We start from the raw sequence: 21939 nt of genomic DNA, 5'->3' as shown, positions 1-21939 counted from the left end.
GCTGAGTGCAGAGCCTGTCACAGGGTTCAAGCCCAGGACCCTGAGACCATGACGTGAGCTGAAACCAAGAGTCAGATGTTTAACCGACTGAGCCACCCAAGTGCCCCTGCTCTGACTTTCCATATTTATTTTTAAAAGCTTAATGTGAGTGTCTATTTTGTTAATATTTGTCAAGGGAGGGCGCCTGGGTGGCTCAGTTGGTTAGGCGACTGCCTTCAGCTCAGGTCATGATCCTGGGGTCCTGGGATCGAGTCCTGCATCAGGCTCCCTGCTCTGCGGGGAGCCTGCTTCTCCCTCTCCCACTCCCCCTGCTTATGTTCCCTCTCTCGCTGTGTCTCTCTCTGTCAAATAAATAAATAAAATCTTTAAGAAAAAAAAAAATATTTGTCAAGGGACACAACAGAGAGATCTTCAGATTTTTTTCCAAGTCAGTGACTTCTGCAGTAGATCTCATTTATCAAAGCAAGTCAGGTTAACTCGTACCGCCGGCTCAATCTGTTGCTGGAGCATCTTTTTCTCCTTAGCCACAAAAGCAGCAGGTTGCGATGAACTACCGTTCACACAAGGAAAATACCCCAAAGTGATGGCCTTTTCGTAGGCCCAAGTCTTAGTCATTGAAGAATCAGGATTTAAGAATAAAATTGTATGTTTCCCTCCTTTTCTAAGTAAAAATTAGGTAGCTGAAATTGGAACGCATTGTTTTAGACGTCGGGTAGGATTTTCTTGGTTTCGATTTTGTTTTTTTAAACTTATTCTGAAGCTCTTGGTTTCCATGCTCCTATTTGGAACAGTGTTGGAATTACTGTCCAAGAACACAACGGTTTGAGAAAATAACCAGACATACATTCAAATTACAAGGTTGGGTGGGAGGCGGCTGTGAGGGGGTAGGGCGTTCATGGGGGAAGGGCAGGGCTTCCCCACCCCCGCAATGTGGTGGACCATGGAATGATCCTGAAAAGAGACTCAAAAGCAAAGAGGAGGGACCAGGACTGGAGAGGGGGGACAGGCACCTCCCTGGAGGAAGCATCAGATAGTACTTGATTCTCACCAGGCTGATGCCGGGGTCCTGAGAAATAATGGAGAACCTGCAGGGGCTGTCCCCAGCATGCCACGTGAAGCAGTCACTCCTGTGACTGGCGTGGCTTATGTCCCCAGCGAGCACCAGGAACCTGTCAAGGCAAAGGGAATAGAAAAGACAGACTTGCTCTGGCCCCTGATCCTGGTGAGCTGGGTGTGCTTGAAAAATGAGCAGGGAAGGATACTTGGAGTGTCTCCAAGGAGATAGGGTCACACAGACACTCCTGTGGGGTGGCCTGCGCAGGCTGGTCCTTACCAGCAACAGGACAGCCCCGACGTGCCCAGACAGGACCTTCAGCTCCGTCCTGCCAGGTACAAGAAGGGAGGGGACCCAGTGTTCTCCGTTGCGGGCCGTCTAGGGGATCTGTCAGGATCTACCTCAATCTGAGTCTGCTCAGCCTGGGAAACAGGACAGGTTTTTTCTTTGTTTTCACAACTTCGAATTTTAATACACTTTTTTTTTTAACTACCCATTTTAGAAGAAAATTATGGGTTTTTAATATGATGTACTTCTATCAAGAAATTAAATCGTGATTGTTATTCTGCTCACCGACCTGCACCGAACCACATACTTGTCTCTTTAGGATAAAGCTTAACCATTCAGCAAATGAGTCTCCAGTCAGGAGGGGGAGGGACTTCGCCTGCGGTTTGAGATGGACAGTAGCCCTCACACAGAATGTCAGATAACTCCTGTCCTATGACAGACACCTGTAACTCTTCCAACAGAGAGACGTTAGCATTTGTCATTTTTAAAAGGAATCTTTTGGATAAGTAATTTATGTACCTGAGGGACACCTGGGTGGCTCAGTCATTAGGCATCTGCCTTCGGCTCAGGTCATGATCCCAGGGCCCAGGGATCGAGCCCCGCATCGGGCTCCCTGCTCAGTGGGGAGCCTGCTTCTCCCTCTGCCTCTCCCCCTGCTCGTGATCTCTCTCCCTCTCACTCTCTCTCGCAAATAAATAAAATCTTTAAAAAAAAAAGAAATGTGGATCAAGGACATTCAGTGCAGCATTATTTAAGACTGAAACCCTCACAGTGGAGTACCATGGGAATTGCCAAGTGGAATTGTGGAGTTAAAAAAGTTACCTGTTTTTTAGATTTGGGGAAGATACTGTCTTCACACTGTGGTATAAGGGAGCTGGCTCGGCATCACCGCTGTCCGTTAGTTGATCATTTTGTCTTGACCAATGTGCTAGATCATAAGTGATATCTTGTGGTTTTAATTCACATTTCTCTTACTGTGAGTGAGGCTGAACATCGTTTCAAGTTTTAAGTTTTTACCTACTTTTGTGTAAATCTTTTTTTTTTTTTTTTAAGATTTTATTTATTTACTTGAGAGAGAGAGAGAGAGAGCACGTGAGCCTGGGAGTGGGGGTCGAGGGAGAAGCAGGTTCCCCGCTGAGCAGGGAACACAATGTGGGGCTTGATCCCAGGACCCTGGGATCATGACCTGAGCCGAAGGCAGACACTTAACCGACTGAGCCACCCAGGCGCCCCTAGTATAAATTTTTTCATAAATCATCTTACTAACCAGGTCATCTGGAAAAAACGTTAACAATTGGCACTTGTGATATGTGTGGGCTTGCAGAGGATTGGGATTGGACTGCTGGTGGTGTGGGGGGCACTCTGGGCCCCCAGGGGCTGCAGACAAGCTCAAATGTCATATGTGAGCCCTAGGCCCCCAAGAACACCGTGATCTCCCTCAGTCTTGTCCCTCCTTGTATTTCCCACGTGGACCGGACCTACTGCAGCCGGTCAAGGCATGGGCTCTGGAATCTGACTTCATCATCATTCATGGAAGAAAGAGACACTCTTAGGGGCTTGTTCTTGACTAAGAGCCTTTTTTGAGTCACTTCCGGCCGCCTTAATGCCTGTGACATGTGAATTACTGTGCTAGCCACAGAAGTACGCAAAGCCTTGTGCCATTCCGGTCGGATCATGGGGTGCGGGGACCAGCCTGGAGCGTGGAGGTGAACCTGCCCGGGGTGGCTACTCGGAAGGCCCCAAAGCCAAGAGCAGGTGCGGTCTCTGACGGAAGGGCCTAGCCACCCCTTTCCTGACTCCTGCAACACCCCCTGAGGAGAGAGCAAGTGTGTGGCCATCTGTGCATGGGGACTGAGTGTCTGGAGCACAAGGCCCGGCCTTCAGCAGAACAAGGTACCATAACTCCCTCTGGCACATTGTGGGGCATGGAGCCTGGACCGTGGGGTCTGAACCAAGCTGTCCATGGGTTACATGCCCACAGCCTCTGAGGCAGTCTGGTGCTCCAGGAGGGACACCCCAAGCCCCTGGCATTATGGCTCAGCTTTCTCTCTGTCCCCTCCCACCTTCCAGCTAAAAGCAAATGTACTAACAGGAAAGAGGCATCGGGCACGTGCCCTGACACTTAGGACTCCGAGGCACCAGTAAGAAAGAAAGGTGCTTGTGGAAGCTTTGGGGGCCAGTGCCCTCAGTCACTGCCATGCCTCACAAGGACCTGGTCTTCTTTTTTTTTTTTTTAAAGATTTTATTTATTTGACAGAGAGAGACACAGTAAGACAAGGAACACAAGCAGGGGGAGCGGGAGAGGGAGAAGCAAACTTCCTGCTGAGCAGGGAGCCTGATGCGGGGCTCGATCCCAGGACCCTGGGATCATGACCTGAGACAAAGGCAGATGCTTAACGACTGAGCCACCCAGGCGCCCCTGGACCTGGGTATCTTGTTAAAGGACAGGTTGTGTGTGGGTCTAGGGTGAGGCCTGGGGATCTGCATTTTCACAAACACCTGTGGTCAGGGGACCAGGTTGAAAAATGTTGGCTTTTCCCCCCTTTTGCCTGGCTAGCTCTTATTCTCTGACTCAGCCCCTTCAGAACCCTCCCCACCGCCGGGGCGAGGCCCCCTCCCCTGCGTTCCCATTTCACTGTCAGGATCGCTGCTGAGCTGTCATTGACCGTGCCCTGGCTGCATCCTTGGTGACAGCATGCCTCTGTCTCTCTATGTCCCCAGCATCGAGCCCAGGCACATCCTGGAGGTAGCTCTTGGTACATGTTTGTGGAACGAGTGAGCTGAGGTGCTGAGCTCTCCCCCACGGTTGAGGTCTCCTGGGCTGAGGGTCTCCAAGGGGGCAGGGGGCGGGTCTTGGTCATCTCGGGGTCCCCAGTGTCTGGCGGCCCCCAGCTTATAGCAGGTGGTCAGTAAACTTCTGGAGCATTGAGTTTTCTGTACAAGCCGCTTTAGGAAGCTGTCCAGGAAAGGAGATGGACATTGGACGTCCAGGCCAGCAGGAGCCAAGAGAGAAGGATGAACATAAGATGCGGCTAATGGTGTCCTTGTAAACAGACGGGCAGGCTGCCCCGAACATGGGGAGCAAGGAGCCTGGGGAGCAGAACCTTTGGGTGGAAGTTACCAGTGGGCAGACATTACTAACCCACCCGTAAACCAGGACTGGCTCACGCTTGAGTTGTAGTTTGGAGATTTTTTCCTTTAACAGACTTATGAAGCACCTACTTGAAAGCAGTACATAATAAGCAGATGATTAAGGACCTGGAGAGAGTCTGCAGTCCAGTGTAGGAGGGAGGGGGCTTCTGTATAAATCACAGCAGGCCCACCTCCGAGGAGACAGGGCGCTGGCCGGGCACCACTGGCCTCTGGGCTTGTAGGGAAACCTCGGTGTCTGTGTAGAAGGCCTCCTTGTCCCATAGCAGAGCGGTGGAGGCACGGGGCCCTGGAGTCAAAAGGACAAACCTCGGTCTCGCCGCTCACAGGCCGTGTGACCTTAGCACCCGCCTCTGCCCGGTGGGGACAGTCTGGGAGACCTCCAGGGCTTTAGTGAGGACTGGGTGAGGTGACAGGCACCTGTCGGGTGTTGGACGAGCACCCTGGGGCCATTTGTCTCTGCTAACCCTGCACAGACAAGGTGGAGAGAACAAGGACATCCGTGACCTCCGTTCACCGGGTAAGGGCTGCACCCGCCTGTGTCTGAGCAGAAGCGTAGTGACTAAGAGAGAAGCATGGCCAAGCATTTCCTGGATTTAGAGAGAGAAAGATGCCTGATTCTGGTGAGGGAGTGGCAGCAGGAACGTCCTGAGTTCTTACAAAATGAACTTTCTCTCCCGTGTGATTTTTGGGAAGAAGTACGGGCTGTTACAGAATACCGGTGAAGAGTCATCTGTCGGGTCTGCGTGGCCCTGCTGACGCAGAGGTCGTCTCCTTTCTCTTGACTCTGGTCCCAGGCCTCACTCCGGTGATTTGGAATAATGTCCGACTTTCCCTGGTTCCCTGAGAGGTGTGTGTCCGTGTCGGGAGGGGGCTCCTGGCCCCAGCCTCCGGTCCAGGTCGGGTCAGGTGGCGAGCGAGGGCGGCCTGGAGGATGGAGAGCACCAGAGTTCCTGGAGCTGGATGGGAAAGCAGGTGGTGCTTGGCCAGCTTGGGCTGCACTCACCGACTGCCCCAGACTGGGTGGCTGGACAGCAGGCATGGATTTCTCACAGCTCCGGGGCTGGAAGTCCGCGATTAAGCCGCGTTGGTGTCTGGTGGGACCCCTGTCCTTGGCTTGCATCCCTGGGGTCTGTCTCTTCTCATAAGGACACCAGTCATATTGGATCAGGGCCCCACCCTTATGACCACATTTAACCTTAATGACTTCTTCCTAGGCCCCATCTCCAAATGCAGTCATACTGGGGGCTAGGGCTTCAACATATGAGTTTTGGGGGACACAACTCGGCCCATAACAGGTGGGAAAACGCAGGCTACCTAAGAAGATCCATTTTGTTCCCCTCACCCGCTCAGATGGGAGCTCAGACCCGGCCGCTGTGGACAGCCTGTCCTGGGAAGAGGGACTTGGGAAGAGGCGAGCCCCACCCCCACCCTGGGACTGTGGGGGAGGGGGTGCTTCTGCGTCCTGGCTGCTGATGCCCCGCCAGACAACTACGGCAGCGGAGACAGGCGGCCTTAGTCTCTGACCTCCACAGAGGTCACCCTGGAGACTCAGGTCCCATGACCACATCGTGATAAAGGGAAGGTGAGGGCCTCAGACAGCTGTGATTCACGAACACTGAGGTCAGGGGGTGCTGAAAACAATCCAGAGCCATACAGAATGCACCACATGGGGGTTCCACTGAGCATCCTGACTTACAAGGAGACGGTGCAGGTGAAGACCAAGGTAGGGAATCACCCAGATTTTCTTGGTATCCATGCCTCCCCTTTCATCCCCCTTGCTGGGCTGGGGTCTCATTCGTTTCTTCAAATGCATTGCTCGGACAGCATGGCCAGGTGGTCCTAACTCTGGGCCCCCCCCGGCCCGTGCTGAGACAGCCTGCACACCCAGCGATCCCCAAGCAGACCCCGTGGCCCACACTGCATTAGAGGGGGGTCCCGGCTTTGTGCGTCTGGAGTGTCTTGTATCCGAGGGGTGCAGTGCTGCTCTGGGGGCCGCAGTCTCACACGTCTCTGGACGGCCCCAGGGAGGGGAGATGTTGCCGGCTGAAGCTAAATCTGGCCGGCTCGTGTGAGATGGAACTGTGATGGTCCCAGCTGGGACACCAATGATTTCTCTCTGTCGTTTCCTTTCTTTGGAGAACGATCTGAATTTACTGAGAAAGATAGGCCCCAGTGCCTTCCAAGCGCGGTGGGGTAGCCTGCAGGGAGCCGGACATGGCTTCTCATCCACGGGCCAGCTTGGGAAATGGTGTGAACACATCCAGAGCTCAGGAGCAGCCCTTCCGGACACTGGAAAACAGGGCTGTGTGGTTCTGGCCTATGCAGCAGGCAGGAGGACAGACTCAGAAATGCACACAGGAGCCTGTTCTTTCCTCTGTGGCCCTCTCTCGTGGCCTGGCCACCAGCCCCACTGTCCCACCAGGTGCCCACATCCTTCTTTGCATGAACATTTGCGCCCCTGGGAATGGGCTTGCTGTCACATCCCGTGTCACCTCCTAGTACAAGCCTCTCTTAACCCCTCTGGCCGGAGCTCCATCCCGTGAAGTCAGGCTGTGAGGGCAGCGCCCTGATGTCAGCTTGGTAATGACCCTGGGCGTCCAGCAGGTGCTTTGAGATGGGCAGGCTCCAGGCTGAGGACTGTCCGCTGGGGACTGTTGTTCCCATTTTGTGCGCATGGAAACAGGCTTAGCTGGATAAAGCAATTCTCATTCATGGCCAGAGTCTGGCTAATTCCAAGGCAGAAGCCTTGACCGTTCCGCTGCTCAGCTGCCTGGGGCGGGCGCCCTGGCCCGGCCCCTCCCACGCAGCGTCCAGAGTTGAGCAGCTCTTACCTCTTGAAAAGAACCCAGGCAGGAGCGGGCTTGGTAGTGGCAGGGCTGGAAAAAACTGGAAGTGTAACAGGAATATTGGCAGAAATCAAACAGAATACTAATCGAACTGAGCACTAAGAGCACCATCGAGAGATGAGCCGTGATTGATAAAATTCAGGTCAGTGTAGCTGAGTGTTCCCCGAGGCCACGGGTCTCAGCCGGGTGGTGGGCAAGGGGGGTCTCACCCAGCCCCGCCACAGAGCAGTGGTTTTATCAGGAAGGAGTGCCCTGCAATAAGCAACACACACACGTTCTTACACACACACACACACTCCCATGCACGTTCTTATGCTCATTCATACACACACGCATACACACACGTACACGTTCTTATGCTCATTCATACACACACACCTGTCCCCGTTTGCTCCGTGGCCTTTCTCACTGCCTGACCAGAAGTATTGTACTCCTGTCTGCTCTGTCCCCACCCCTGGACACAAGCTCCATGGTGGCAGGGAGTTGGCCACGCTCGCCACTGAATGCCCGGGGCCTAAACAGGCACTCAGTAAACATGGGAGCAGATGGGAGAGTGAGTGAGTGAGTGAATGAGTGAGTGAATGAATGAAAGAGTGAGGAATGAATGAGTGAGTGAATGAATTAGTGAGTACTGAGTGAATGAGTGAGTGAATGATGAGTGAATAAATGAATCAGTGAATGAGTGAGTGAACAAATGAGTGAGTGGACGAATGAGTGAGTGAACGAATGAGTGAGTGAATGAGTGAGTGAGTGAGTGAGAGTCTGGAGAGCAGACAGGGCCCAGATCCCCGTCATCCCTGCGCTGCCACCACGAGGCTTGAATGAGAGTAAAAGGAGTATCGATAAGGAAAAGGCAGGCATAGTGATGTAGTAAATAACGTGACATAACACAAAGACAACAGCCAAATTCACGGACGACTGATGGCCTGTCAGCGGAGGAGGGGGAGTGGGCGGTGGGCTCAGCCGGTGTCCGTGAGCAGCGAGTCAGGCCCAGCCGCTGAAAGGCCCCGCTGCCTTGGCCCCGCTGCCCCCGGCCCCCTGAGCCCCCGCAGACAAAATGCCGTGGGCCTGGGGCTGCAGGTGCAACCCCGGGCGGGCCTGACGCGCATCACTCGGGGAGACGGGGCCACGGGTTGGACACGGTGTTGTACCCTCTCTGCAACACTCAGTTTAGGGGGCTTTTTTAGTTATAGTTGCTTAGAACTCGCAAGCTGCAATGGCTTGACATTTTCTTAGGAAACTTAAATTTAGCAGTGGAGACGCGGTTTGATGTCAGCCCCATCCCGGTGCATAGCCGTCGGCAGGCCGAGTGCTGGGGCCGCCAGCGAGGCCGGTGGGATGTGCTTTCTGTGGCTTCATCCGCTAAGTGGACCAGGCCCCCGTGACTTGGGGATGCGTCTCCCGTCAGCCCAGGTCAGGTGCAGACCCTAGGGCACCTGGGGGACTCTGCGGCGGTGGCCCAGGCTCTGTGATGGGTGGACGACCCCTGGAGTGACTTCCCTGTGAACTTTGTCACTGTTGCTGGGCAGGTTTATGCTACCGCGTGACCCCCACTTACAAACATGTCCCTTCTTTCTCACGGGGCAGCGTGGTGCTCGGGAGACCCTTGGGCTGAGTCTCTGCTCTTCCATCATCCATGGGTGCCTTGGGGGGCATTACATCGCCCCTGCATCTGGTTCCTGTGGTGAAACGGGAGCTCCTCTATGCCCCTTCCTGGGGGACCTGGGAGGATTCCTAGTGCGTTTGGAACAAATTCTAGGCCCTCCCTATCTCCTTCTGCCGGGCCTTCCAGAGCCCTGGAGTTCCAGCTTGCATTGCCAGAGCCTCGAGCCCTGCATCAGGGCTCTGGCCAGTGGCGGGAGGGTTGCAGTGAGATGTGGGGTGGTCGGGGCGCGAGGAGGACCGGAGTCCCGGTGCTCCTCCCCCTCCTGCTTCCACCCCTCCTCCAGCTGTCTGTGATCGTTTCCTGGGGCCGCTGTAACAAATTAGTGGCGGGAGCCTCACTGCCCCTGAGGGCTCCGGGGAGCCGCTTGCCCTTTCTAGCTGCAGCTGCAGGTGGCCCTCGGCGTGGGTTGGCATATCCAGCTCTGCCTTGTCTTCACATGGCCTCCTCCCCATGCCTCCGCGCCAGACGTCCCTCACGTGTCAGATGGCTCTCTTCTAAAGACACCTGTCATTGGATTTAGACTCCCGATCCCCAGCGATGTCCTTGACATCCTTCTGTAAAGTACTTGTTTCCAAATAAGTTCACATTCATAGGTGCCAGAGCTTTTGGGGGTCCATGGTTCACCCCACTACACGGTCCCTTCTGGGCAGCCACTGTGGGACCTGAATCCCCCCCTCAGGAAGGGTCGTTGGCTTGCTTGTGAGCAAGGGAGGAAGGTGAGCGGAAGCTAGCGCCCTCACTCCAGAGAAGCTCCTCACCGGAGAGCACAGAGGCTCAATGATCAGGTAGCAGTCATGACACAGAATAAGGGTGCCTCCAAAAAGCTTATTAATTCTGGATTTCTTTTTCTTTTTCAAAACAAAAATTGTTTTATCGATTACATTATAAAATTAGACCGTGAAAGAAATGATAGATGCTCGTTTTTCAATTTTCAGACAAGTGAAAGATACAAGTTGCTCCCCCTGCTGATACGTGTGGTTGACATTGTGGCCCGTGTCCTTCCAGCCGGCCTTGGGGGTGTGTAAGGGTGGGCGTCCCTCCGTAAGGATTTTCACACCCATTCTGCACCAGGAGACCATCTGCATCACCCTAGGCAGTTGCTGGGGCTCCCATAGATGACTGACCTCTTGGGTTTTCACCTGCTCTGGGTTTCAGGCGTTAGGTGGTCTCCAGTGTTTGATACAGGGAGCCATGAGCACATTCTCTCTACCTTTTGTGCAGAGGGGGGCTCGCTGCCAGTGTGTGGAGGCGCCCTCACTCCACACGCCCTTGCGCACGCGGGCCTGCCTATCTCTGCGTCTCTAACTCGGAGCGCGGTAGACGCCCCCCTGCAAGGTGATCCCTGGCCCTCCTCTTGCCTGTCTGTCCCGACACAGGCCATGTTCGAGCTGGTCACTTCCGAGGCCTCCTACTACAAAAGCCTGAGCCTGCTCGTGTCTCACTTCATGGAGAATGAGCGTCTGAAGAAGATCCTGCACCCGTCCGAGGCTCACATCCTCTTCTCCAACGTCCTGGACGTCATGGCCGTCAGTGAGCGGTGAGCCACCTGCTCTGGGCCTTGTGGGGCCTGGCTTCTAGAAGCTTCTCCTCACCTGGGGCATGGCTGAAGCTGGTGGTGAGAGCTCCTTGCACTGGTTTCTCTGCTTGTGTGTGTTCGGAATTATCTGTAGTAAGATATAAACAAACACGTGAACCCAACCATCTGCCACCCCTGCCAGCAGGGCGGCAGATCACGTTCCCCTGGACAGGCCTGCTACCTGCAGACCCTTCCCATCAGCACAAGTGCTCCACGTGTCCCCCACCATCAGGCAGGTGTGTGGCGGGCATCCTGACCAGGTCCAGGGGGGTCCGTGTGAGCTGCTCTATATCCCGGTGTCCTAAAACCCTGGCCTGGCGTGCGCAGGGCCCCAAGACTGTCTGGGGGCCAGTGCAGAGCCCCATCCTGGCCTTATGCCCTCTCCCTCCGATTAGATGGGGTTTGCAATAATTTGTGACAGTGGCTTTGGAACCGTGCTTAGGTTTCGCCTGTGAAGGATGGGAGGAGCTTAAATGAAGGAGGAATAAACAGCCATTCATTGATTCTTGCAAAGAGGAAAGGGACACCAATCATACTCTTAGGATAGAACTTCCACTGACCATTTCCCGCTGGGCCACGGAGTCTGTGGCTCAAAGCGCAAAACTCAGCTTTTGGGTGCGCTGGTCCAACCGCGCACGTTCAGATGTGAAGCCACGGTGTGGCAGGAGGGGCCCCTCCACCCCTGGGGCGCCCCGGGCACTCTGTGGGCCCCCCATGGGTCCCTCCTCCTCTGCACGGACACCCACCTCCTCCCGGCAGCCCCGCCCAGTGGGCTCGGGTGCACGGTGGCTGAGAGACCCCTCGGCCTCTGCCGCTTCACCCATGGGGGAAAGGGAATCTTTTTTTTATGTATTTACTTATACTTCCTCGTGGAGAGTTCCAAACACGCAGAAGTAGAGACACCAGAGTGGCAAGCCCACCGCCAGCCCGGCATCCGGGTTTGCCCGTGTCCCCACCCTCCCCACCGCCCGGGGGATCCCGCTGAATCCCTGTCGTCACCTCATCGTGAGCACATCAGTATGTACGTCAAACATAAGGCCCCTTTCTCTCTTTTTGACAAACACTCCTAACGCTATTATGCACCTAAAAACACTGGACGAGTAATTCCCTGATGTGACCGAGCGCGCCCTCAGTGTGGGCATCACGTCCTGCTGCGTCTGTGGCTTTGCCCGAGCCAGGCCCGGTGGTGGCGATGTGTCCTGAGCGTCCCTGTCCAGGCGCCCTTAACCCGAGCCGCGGCCCCCCCCCCCGCCCCTGCCCCGCCGCAGGTTTCTCCTGGAGCTGGAGCGCCGGATGGAGGAGAACATCGTCATCTCAGACGTGTGCGACATCGTGTACCATTACGCGGCCAACCACTTCTCGGTGTACATCACCTACGTCAGCAACCAGACCTACCAGGAGAGGACCTACAAACAGCTGCTGTGAGTGCACCCCCCTCCCCGGCTGCGGGCTGTCGCTTCTGCCACCGGGACACCGAGCCACCGTCCTGGGACCTCTGCTTTCCCGGGACAGTCTCCACGCCTGGCACGTCCGGGGGCTGCGGGGTCATGAGAGGAATGTTGACTTCAAGACCACCAGCCACGGCGCCCACTGGACCCGTGTCCGGAGCGGCCGGGCTGAGCTCTGTGAGCTTAGAAAAGAGAGTTTGAGGCCGGGAGGGCCCCTCGGGGCCCAGGAGGTCGGGAGGATGGTTTGAACTAGAGCCAAAGGCAAGGATGGGGCGGGGGGGGGGGTGTCTGGTGTTCCAGCAACACCCTTGACTTCGTTACTCATCTGCCCACTCGTCAGCCCCCCTGGGGTGCGGGTAGATGAAGTGATTTTCCATTCACTTTGCCTCTTCTGCCTACCTCACGCGTGTGTGCCACGCCCTGGTGCCAGTTGAACCCGGGATGTGTTCTTAGCTGCGCTCAGGAGCGCAGAAGCCTCCCTGAGAAGTGGCATCTGAACGCTCCACTCCCCTGGGCCTGGCCGTCCAGCCTCATCACTAACTGTGGAGGTTTTAAAACACGAGCATTCGGGGGTTTGGTGTTCTCTGTTCGGGGGTTGAAAACTGGGACTCGAGGGAATCCGGACGCTCGCTCTGAGGACAAGCGAGCAGACAGGAGGACAGGATGCCGGCGTTGCAGGGCCGGGGGTACACGGTGCGCCCCTCGAGCACGGGCGTCTGGGCCCGAGGGGACGGTGGCCCCCGCTCCCCACTGCCGAGCCACCAGCTCGTGTCTGCTGGCAGGAGCGGCGCTGGGCCCTGCAGCCATGGTCCCCAGCTTGCGGCCGCTGCTGTCACTATGGGGGTTCACCTCGCCACGGTTCCCCGCTGGGTAAATCGCCAGATGCCGCGTCTGAGTCATAGACTTGGCCGCACGAGGAATTCTTACCTTCCCACACACAACGTATTTTGCTAAGTTTTCACGGGCCGGGCATGTGAAGCCACTATTGTTATTTGGCTTGCACGTGAACAGTCGATTTTCCATTAAAAGACAAGAACTCAGCGTGTGTTCCGTGCCCGTGGGCTGTCTGGTTCCTTCCGACTGACGCCGCCTGCGAGCCAGAGACCCACTCTCATGTCTGTGTCCCCCAGCCAGGAGAAGGCAGCCTTTCGGGAGCTGGTTGCGCAGCTGGAGCTGGACCCCAAGTGCCGGGGGCTGCCCCTGTCCTCCTTCCTCATCCTGCCTTTCCAGAGGATCACACGCCTCAAGCTGTTGGTCCAGGTACCAGCTTCTCCCACCCGACGTGCGGACCGGGCTTGCGTATGCTTCTCCCGCTGCAGACCATTTCCTTTGGTCGTTCTAGCTCTCTGCTAGCTTTCTAGGAAGTCCATTTGTTCCACAAACCCTAACGAAGCTCCTACTGTGTGGCAGGCAGTGGGGGACTCAGCCCCTATTCCCGGTGAGCCATAGTCTGGGAGAGAGACTGACAAGCACACACAAGTGGGAAGTGGTCGTGGCTGTGAGGACAGTGAAACGGGGGAGCACGTGATCGGGGGTCACTGCCTGGCCACCGCCAGTTGGGGGTGGTCAAGAAAGACTCTTAGATAAGTGACATCTGAGCTGAGACTTGGCTGACAGAGAGGAGCCATTAAAGTGACAGGTAACTGCTTATGCAAAGGCCCTGGGGCAGCCAGGCTCACAGGCAGGAGGGCCAGTGGTGAGCTGAGGGAACTTGACAGGAGTGAGTGCAGAGACGTGGTGAGGCCAGTTGAGGCCCCGAGGGACCAGGTAAGATGCTGGCTTCATTCTTCAGCAGGACGGGGAGTCGCCTGATCTGACTGCCTTCGGTGAGCGCACACAACGCTGCCTGTGCAGAATGATGGGCAGGAGAGTAGGAGGGCAAATGGGAGAAGGGGTCAGGAAGCTATGGGAGAAAGGCAGCTTGGCCTGGGGGAGAGGCGGGGAGGGTGGGAGGTGGGGAGGAGGGGAGATCCTGGAGAGAAATCAGAATTGAGATGCCCACTTGCTACTCCGGGGAAGAGGGAGGAAGAGTCTGAGCTGGAACAGCGTGAGGGATGATGCAGCCCCTACCGAGGCGGGGAGACAGGCTGGGGAGCATCAGGGTTCCATGTGACCTCGCTGAGCTTGAGATAACTGAGCCAGTGAATCTCCAAGTGCAGAGTTAAAGGGAGAAGTCAGCACAGGGCCTCTCGGCATCCAGGTGGCATTTAGTGAAAGAGACCATCAGGGAAGGAGAGAAAGGGGTCCCAAGACCCAGCCCTGGGACACAGTGCCCAAGGAGGAGTAGGGGGAAGGAGGAAGCCCAGGAGGGCTGGGGCCAGGGAAGCCTGGAGAGGGGGACATTTCCTGAAAGGGGACCCCATGCCTGCCGCAGGCTAAGGGGGGTGTTGGGTCCACCTGGCAGAGGGAGTGGATGGTGTGGATCTGGCCGTGTTCTGTGGGCGATGAGCTGACAGGTTGACCTGTGAGCCATAGTTAGGGGAGCTCAGAGGTCAGACGGGGCAGAGACCAAAGTCCTGGGGCAGCTAGCTAGTCCCTGGCAGCAGAGTAAGGAGGAGAGGTCCCAGCAGGGGAGGGGGGGACCGGGCCCAGAGGCCTGAGACCAAAGAGAGGGGCGTCAGAGGAAGCAACCCCCACCCCCTGGACAGCCCGAGAGGGCGCTATTCAAGAACTCAGGGAGCACGAACCCAAGTCACAGGGCGCCGGTCAATGAAGGGATGTGTGAGTTTTTTTTTTTTAACTTGGAAAAACTGAAACAGAAGACAGAGGGGGGAGCATTTAAGAAATCATAGCAAAAGCGCATATATGGATATATAAAAATCTTAATTTTTATACAGTGAAAACCAACGAAAGTAAGATCAAGACCTAGCTCAACGTTGTGTTGAGGAAGCATGGGGGCGAGGGGAGGGGGTGGCGGCCTGGAGCCGTCAGGGAAGTGGTCCGAGGAAGCGTGTCTAGGCAAAGGTGAGCAAAAGCCTCGTTTTGTTAATTCAAGAAAATCAAACAGTTGGAAAAAAGGCATTTTCATCAGTAAGACCAGAACTAACAAAGTCTCAGGGTCACTGGGGCTCGGCTACAAACGGCAGTCCTAGGGGCCGGGCAGGGAAGCCCCCCCCACCCGCCCCGTGCCTCCCGTGAGTGTTGTGTGCCCCATGGGGCCAGGGCTGGCCTGAGCATGCCCGTCCCCCCTCTGAGGCCACCTCACTGGGGCCACCCCGCCAGCATGGGGCCACCGGCTTCTCTCTGGTCTCCTTGTTGAGCCCGCGGCGGGGGTGGGTGGTGCAGGGAAATCTCGGGCTGCAGCTTAGCCTTCATGGTTAACTCTCTGCAGGAGCCTGACTTGTGGTCATCGTTTTAGAGCCGGGCCCCCCTGTGGATCAGGATGCTCGGTCCTGGGCCTGCTGTGGGTTCTCCTGCGCCCCATTGGGCTCTTCATTGTGTCACCGCTGCATGGGGGCGGGGTGGGGAGGAAACGCCACACGGGATCAAATTAACGCAGAATTTTCCTGTGCTCAGAACATTCTGAAGAGAGTGGAAGAAAGGTCTGAGCGTGAGTGCACTGCCTTGGATGCCCACAAAGAACTGGAAATGGTGAGCTGTGCTTCCTCCTTCTTTCTTCCCAGTGAACTGTTTTCCTTGTCCGGACACCTGCCTTCTGGTCCTGCCTCCTCCTCTGTCGCTGTGTCTTTGGAAATTGCAAATTCATTTTTAATATCTGCTTTTGCAATCAAAAAAGGTCATTGAGGGGCGCCTGGCTGGCTTGGTCGGGGGAGCAGGTGACTCTTGAGCTCAGGGTCACGAGTTCAAGCCCCACATTGGGCATAAAGATTACTTTGGGACGTAAAGATTACTTTAAAAAAAAGAAAAGAAAAATCACTGAGTTCCCAAAACAGATCGGGTGTGGCCTGAGCAGATGTCACCGTGAGCCCAGGCCACAGCCGTGGTGACCTCTGCTGCCCCCCACCGGCGGCCCCACGCTTGTCCTTGCCCGCTTCCAGTGTCTTCCCTCCTGTGCCGCCCGAGGGGGCTGGATCTGGCTCTTCTTGTGCCCTGACATGGCCCAGCCCTGTGCCTTCCTCCCCACGCCTCTCCCCGACCCCAGGCTGCTCGCCTCCTGTCTGCCCTGGGCTTTTCCTGCCCAAGAGGGAAGACGCCATGTCCACGGCTCACCCTTGGAGAGGCGGTTCCTCCTAGGGGTCGCCAGCAGAGTAGGGGATGTGCGGGGGTCAGCAGGTATGTCCGTCCTCGCTGCGAGCCAGCTCTTGGCAGAGGGGCGGGGGCTGCTCTGTCGTGCCCATGACTGTGATGGGCGAGAGCCTGGGGTTGGGGGGCCCTTTCCACTTCTCGTACCGGAGGCAGCAGCTCAGTGAAAGGACTGGCCTCAGCAGCCGTCGGATGGCAGTTCTAAGCCACTCGGAGTCACGAGGGCTCCTTCTCACAGTCGTCTCCCCGGCCGGCCCCTCCTCCTGTCCCTTACCAGTTGGCCACCTGATCAGGCGGGGGTTCATCCCGACCCCCACGGGGCCCCAGAGGGTGAGTCCAGTGACCGTCTCCACCCACGAGAGGCCCGTGTGCCGGGGGCCAGGCTCTGTTTCTTAAGTTCTTCTCTGCTGTCACCTCCCTTTCTTTCTTGTCTAACAAAAGCTCTACTTGTGCTTCTCATAGCTTCCCATATTCGTAACAAAGGTGGATTTTTAGGGGCACCTGGCCAGCTCAGTCGGTAGAGCATGCGATTCTTGATCTCGGGGTTGTGGGTTCGAGCCCCTTCTTGGGTGTAGAGATTACTTAATAAAATCCATAAAAAATAAGTAAAAAATAAAAGTGGATTTTTTTTAGTTTATAAAAGTAATTGATGTTCAATACAAAAAAAAATTGAGCAAGTGCCCAGAAGTAAAAGGCAGAGGATAAAGACGGCCAGTTTTTGCACACCTCACTGGTGGCATCTGGGTGCCGCCCTTGCAAACCTGCTCATACAACTGTAATCTCTGCAAAAAGCGATTGTGGTTTCCAAGCTGGCTCTGCGCTCCACTTTAGTGCATGTAAAATTATTGCAATTTTTAATGATCTCCCCCAGAACGAAGAGCCGTGGCGAGGAGCAGGCCAGCTGGTCTCGCTGCAGACAGTGTCCGCGCACTCTGGGGCCCACGTGGACAGAGGCGGTGGCCAGGAACAGCTGGGTGCCCCTGGCCTCATGTGTCCCCCCTCTCATGCCAGGTGGTAAAAGCGTGCAATGAGGGTGTCAGGAAGATGAGCCGCACGGAGCAGATGATCAGCATTCAGAAGAAGATGGAGTTTAAGATCAAGGTGAGCCTGCGCCCGTCCATGTGTCCCCAGCCCAGCTGGGCTGGCCGGGGGCATCGGTCCCTGGTCGGGTTCCAGTGGCACTTTCGTTGACACCTCTCTTGGCACCCCTCGCTGCCCCTGCCTGCCCCCCCCCGCCCCCGCCGCTGTGACCACTCCATCGCAGTGGCCTGTGCTTATCTTCTGAGTGTGCAAGGACCCCGGAGCTGCCTGCTCTTATTTCTTGGCTGTTTGACCTTGAGCACTTAGTTGACATGAAGCACGTGACAAGGACCATTCCAGGGATTCTTACATGGGGGGCGGGCGGGTGGACTGAAAATCTGAAGCAGTGACCGACCTCCCCCGACTTTATGTCAAGCTTCAGGCATCAGTGAGCCCCAAGGGTCCCTGGGGCCTGGGTTCTGGTGACGTGAGCGCATGAGCACACCGTGCCCACTGAGGGTCCCTGAGCCCCAGCTGTGGCCTTCTGGGCTCCCCCCGTGTCTCCACCAGCCACGCCGACCACTGGGTGCCAGGAGCCTCCCCCGGAGCCAGGCAGCAGGCGCCTGCAGACTGGCCTGCTTGTCCCATGGCACCCGGTTCTCCCCTCTCCCCTGTGAACTTGGCCCCCCCCCACACACCCCCGTGTAGAGACACGAGTCCACACAGACACACTTAGACGCAAGCACACACAACAGACAAATGCACGGCCACACCCAGGCACGCGCAGGCACGCACACACGGGACTATGCACCCTCATGCACGCGGCGCGCCCTCCCGTGCTTGCCCGGCACCGCTCCATCCCCCCCACCGCACCCGCAGTGCGGCCCCCATGCCGGTCCTCCGGTTAGCGGGCCAGTGAGGCCAGGGGAGCCTGGGGAGGGAGGTGGGGCCTGGAGGGACACAGCCGACCTGACGCCGTACCCCCCCCCCCCCGCCCGGCCAGTCGGTGCCGATCATCTCCCACTCCCGCTGGCTGCTGAAGCAGGGTGAGCTGCAGCAGATGTCCGGCCCCAAGACCTCCCGAACCCTGCGGACCAAGAAACTCTTCCGGGAAATTTACCTCTTCCTCTTCAACGACCTGCTGGTGATCTGCCGGCAGATCCCCGGGTGCGCAGGGGGGGCCCCTGCCCTGGCGGCTGCGTCAGTGCTAGCCCCTCGGTCACCGTGGGAGGTGGCAGTCTGGGGGGCCAGGGGGACCGGTGTTCAGGTGGGGGGCTTCCAGGAGGAGGTGAGGAGTGGCCCCAACAGGAGGGCCAGCAGGACTGGGGGTGGCGGGTTCCCTGGGACGCTGGGGCCTCCTTGGGACCAACACACTCACCCTGCCGTCCTGGGTCCCCGCAGAGACAAGTACCAAGTGTTTGACTCGGCCCCGCGGGGCCTCCTCCGCGTGGAGGAACTGGAGGACCAGGGCCAGACGCTGGCGAACGTGTTCATCCTGCGGCTGCTGGAGAACGCGGACGACCGGGAGGCCACCTACATGCTGAAGGCGTCCTCTCAGTGAGTGCCCCGCGCCGCCGGCCCTGCCCCTGACGCCCGAGGCGCCTCCGAGTCTCCTTCCCGGGTGGAGCAAGGCTCCGGGGCTCCGCCACACCTGGTGGCCCACCGGCCTCCAGGGGCTGCCATCAACTGGGGGGGGGGGGGGGTGTCTGCGTGTGTCCTCTCTGGTCTCAGGCTCTGGAAGGGCCTCTCTTTCCTGATGAGATGTAGAGCCCTCGGGGCCACGCTGACCATGCCCCACACCACGGGGTGGTCCCAGGGCCATCTTATCACCCCTCTGAGCAGCCAGGCCACCTGCCCTGCAGCCCCAGGGCTCTGGGAGGGACAGCCAAGGTCAGTGTGGACAGAGGTGCTGGAGCCCCGTGTGGTACCCTGCACTTGTCCCCACGGAGCTCACAGGTCACGCCCCCATCTAGGTCCAGTTCCTCCCACCCAGATGGGGACAACAACAGCCTTCCCGGTTCCATGTCTGAGAGCCTGTGGCTTCAGGGCTGTTTGGGGGGGGGGGGGCTCCCTCACCAGCGGACCTTCACGCGTGTCAAGGAGATTGCTGTGGCCTTGTGGGATGCCTGGCACCACGCCGGGGGCGGGGGGGTCGCTCTGTGGTTTTGGCAGTGTCCTCCTCCATGTCCCAGGAGTGAGATGAAGCGTTGGATGACCTCACTGGCCCCCAACCGGAGAACCAAGTTTGTTTCCTTCACTTCCCGGCTGCTGGGTAAGTGCCCTCGGGGAGGAGGAGGCCGCCTGCAGGGCGGGGCGGGGGCGGGGCGGGGCGCTGCAGGGCAGGGGCGGGGCGGGGGCTCTCTGCGCTCCGACGGGGCAGTGCCTACGAGCCGGCCGTCCCAGAGGCCACATGGCCTCCCCCGCCCGAGGGGCTTTGAACCAACCCGGATGGACGACATCGGTGTAACTGAGCTTCACAAACACGTGGATGCTTAATAATGAAATAAGTCACTTGGTCTTAAGTGACAGGTCCCACAAGGAAACCAAGAGGAATCTGGGCCCAGAAGGCAAACGCCAGTGTTCTTTTGGGGTTGCCAGCTGTCTGAAAACCTTATGAACTATAAAAGGGTGCCGGCCCACCTGCCTCCCAGAGAGGCTGATGGGCTTGCTGGGCTCTCCAAGTCCTGGCCCTCCCACAACTGCTCCCAGCACCACATTCCGGGTCCGAGAAGTGCCCTCTGACGTCCGAAATAAGCCCCCCTCCCGGCCTCTTCGTCCCTTTAGGCATAGATCGCTTTTTCTTCAGCGCCCCTGGCTGTTTTAACCACGTTTTCTCTGCAGCCACACCCCCCTCTCCCTCGAACAGACCCTTTCCAACTGCCGTGGGAATTTGCACTGCTCTGTTAGGCGTGCCTGCCCTGCTAACCCGGGGGTGTCCACGGTTTGCCGGGCCCATAGCAGGACGGGCGACAGGGATGAGGACGTGCCACCTCCCTCTCTCCTCCCTTCAGACTGCCCCCAGGTCCAATGTGTGCACCCGTATGTGGCCCAGCAGCCGGATGAGCTGACACTGGAGCTGGCCGACATCCTGAACATCCTGGAAAAGACCGAAGACGGTGAGACCTGGGGCTGGGTGCCTCTCCCCCTCGCACCACCCCTTCCCCACCCCTAGGACTCTGCACCAGTCTGAGGGGTGAGGGGGATGCCTGAGCCCCATGGGCAGAAGCAGACATCACGAGGCTGAGGCTCAGAGCAGGCTGCCCAGCAAGAGGGTGATGGTGGCATTCCAGACTCCAGGTGGTCAGCTTGGATACCTCTCCCTTTGGGGGGCGTCCTGGGGTCTCCTGGCTTCATGCTGAGAGGCAGAGAGTTGCCAAGGGCTCAGGAATGGGTTCCAAAGCCAATACGTTTGGGAGACACCCTGGCGCCCCAGGACCATGTTCCGCAGGAGGAGGTCGGGGCAGTGCTTTCCCGGCTCCTGGGGAGAAAAAAACCCAAGTGTGTCCAGTAGCAGTTGTTCAAGCAGGTGCCCTCTGGAAAGGCCAGCGGGGCTCCTGCATCTCCCTCGCCTCTACTCCCCGCACAGATGGGAGCCCTGGCCAGGACGGAGGCTCAGCCCTCAGCCCTCACCCCCACGGCCTGACCCGCCCCGCCCCGCCCCTACACAGGGTGGATCTTTGGCGAGCGTCTGCACGACCAGGAGAGAGGCTGGTTCCCCAGCTCCATGACTGAGGAGATCTTGAATCCCAAGATCCGGTCCCAGAACCTCAAGGAATGTTTCCGAGTCCACAAGATGGACGACCCTCAGCGCAGCCAGAACAAGGATCGCAGGAAGCTGGGCAGCCGAAATCGGCAGTGACCCCCGGCCTGGGTCACCAGCCTGGCGGGAAGACGCGGGTGGGCAGGCCAGAGCAGCTCCGGGCAGGCAAACCCCGACGAACGGTGGAGGGGCTCTGGGGGGAGGCAGACACCTCGTGCAGGAGCCACCCCCACCGCTCTCCCTGCCGCGTGCTGAGTGCTCATGTGTCTTGGCCCCCTCGCTTGCAAACTGGAGAAAGGGTGCCTACGTCTTTCCTCTGCTGCATTTATAAACGAGAAAGGGTATTTTAAACAGTATTCTCCCACCTGTCCCTCTTGTCTCTTAGAGGGGGTGGAAGTGGACTGGCATGCTCCAGGGGCCTTCCCAGGCACTGGAAGAGGCCCCAGACCCCGGGGTGTCCCTGGCCAAGGGCAGGCTGGAAGGATTCTCATGACCCCCTGCACATGTCCTTCTCTACCCTGGAAGCCATTAGAATCCACCAGGCGTGCAGATGGACCGCCCTTGCCTGAGCTTGTTGAGCAGCCCTTGGTCTCCGATTCAAAGGACCAAGAGACCAAATGCCTCTGTTCTCCCCCCTCCCCAAGCCTCTGCCAGCCTCTGGCTGCACGGCCAGGCCCTGCTTCATGGCAGGCCTACCAGAGTTTGGCCGAGGGCCCATGCCACCTCTGGCTCCCTGACAAGCTGGATGTAACTTGTGTCTTCTGGCCCCTTCAGGAGCCCAGGTGTTGTGAGGAATGAATTGGCCACTGCATCCTGTATCGGTTTTGGTTCCGAGAAAAGCAAATATCATTTTTGGCTGCATTAAAAGAAGCATCATGTATAAAATAATGGAGGTGAAGCTCTGTTCTTTCTTTATTGCTCTGCT

General features: G+C 57.5%; 1 protein-coding gene across 1 annotated transcript in view; it reads left to right on the top strand.

Annotated features, from left to right (window-relative positions):
• Nucleotides 1-21902, top strand: part of NGEF (neuronal guanine nucleotide exchange factor) — a 37632-nt gene extending 15730 nt beyond the window's left edge. Inside the window, exons 4-13 of the mRNA XM_045867712.3 lie at nt 10384-10544; nt 11852-12004; nt 13162-13291; nt 15548-15622; nt 17246-17335; nt 18258-18421; nt 18656-18811; nt 19447-19526; nt 20266-20370; nt 20923-21902. Coding sequence (XP_045723668.1) covers nt 10384-10544; nt 11852-12004; nt 13162-13291; nt 15548-15622; nt 17246-17335; nt 18258-18421; nt 18656-18811; nt 19447-19526; nt 20266-20370; nt 20923-21113 — 1305 coding nt within the window. The 3' untranslated portion in view covers nt 21114-21902. The remainder of the gene's footprint in view (nt 1-10383; nt 10545-11851; nt 12005-13161; nt 13292-15547; nt 15623-17245; nt 17336-18257; nt 18422-18655; nt 18812-19446; nt 19527-20265; nt 20371-20922) is intronic.
• Nucleotides 21903-21939: the final 37 nt, after the last annotated feature.

The sequence above is a fragment of the Mirounga angustirostris genome, unplaced genomic scaffold, assembly GCF_029215605.1.
Source record: "Mirounga angustirostris isolate CCGP_5_RB_7025 unplaced genomic scaffold, mMirAng1.0.hap1 SCAF_3, whole genome shotgun sequence".
NCBI classification, from domain to species: domain Eukaryota; kingdom Metazoa; phylum Chordata; class Mammalia; order Carnivora; family Phocidae; genus Mirounga; species Mirounga angustirostris.
The sequence above is the reverse complement of the archived record's forward strand: the minus strand, read 5'-3'. Positions and strand labels throughout refer to the sequence as shown.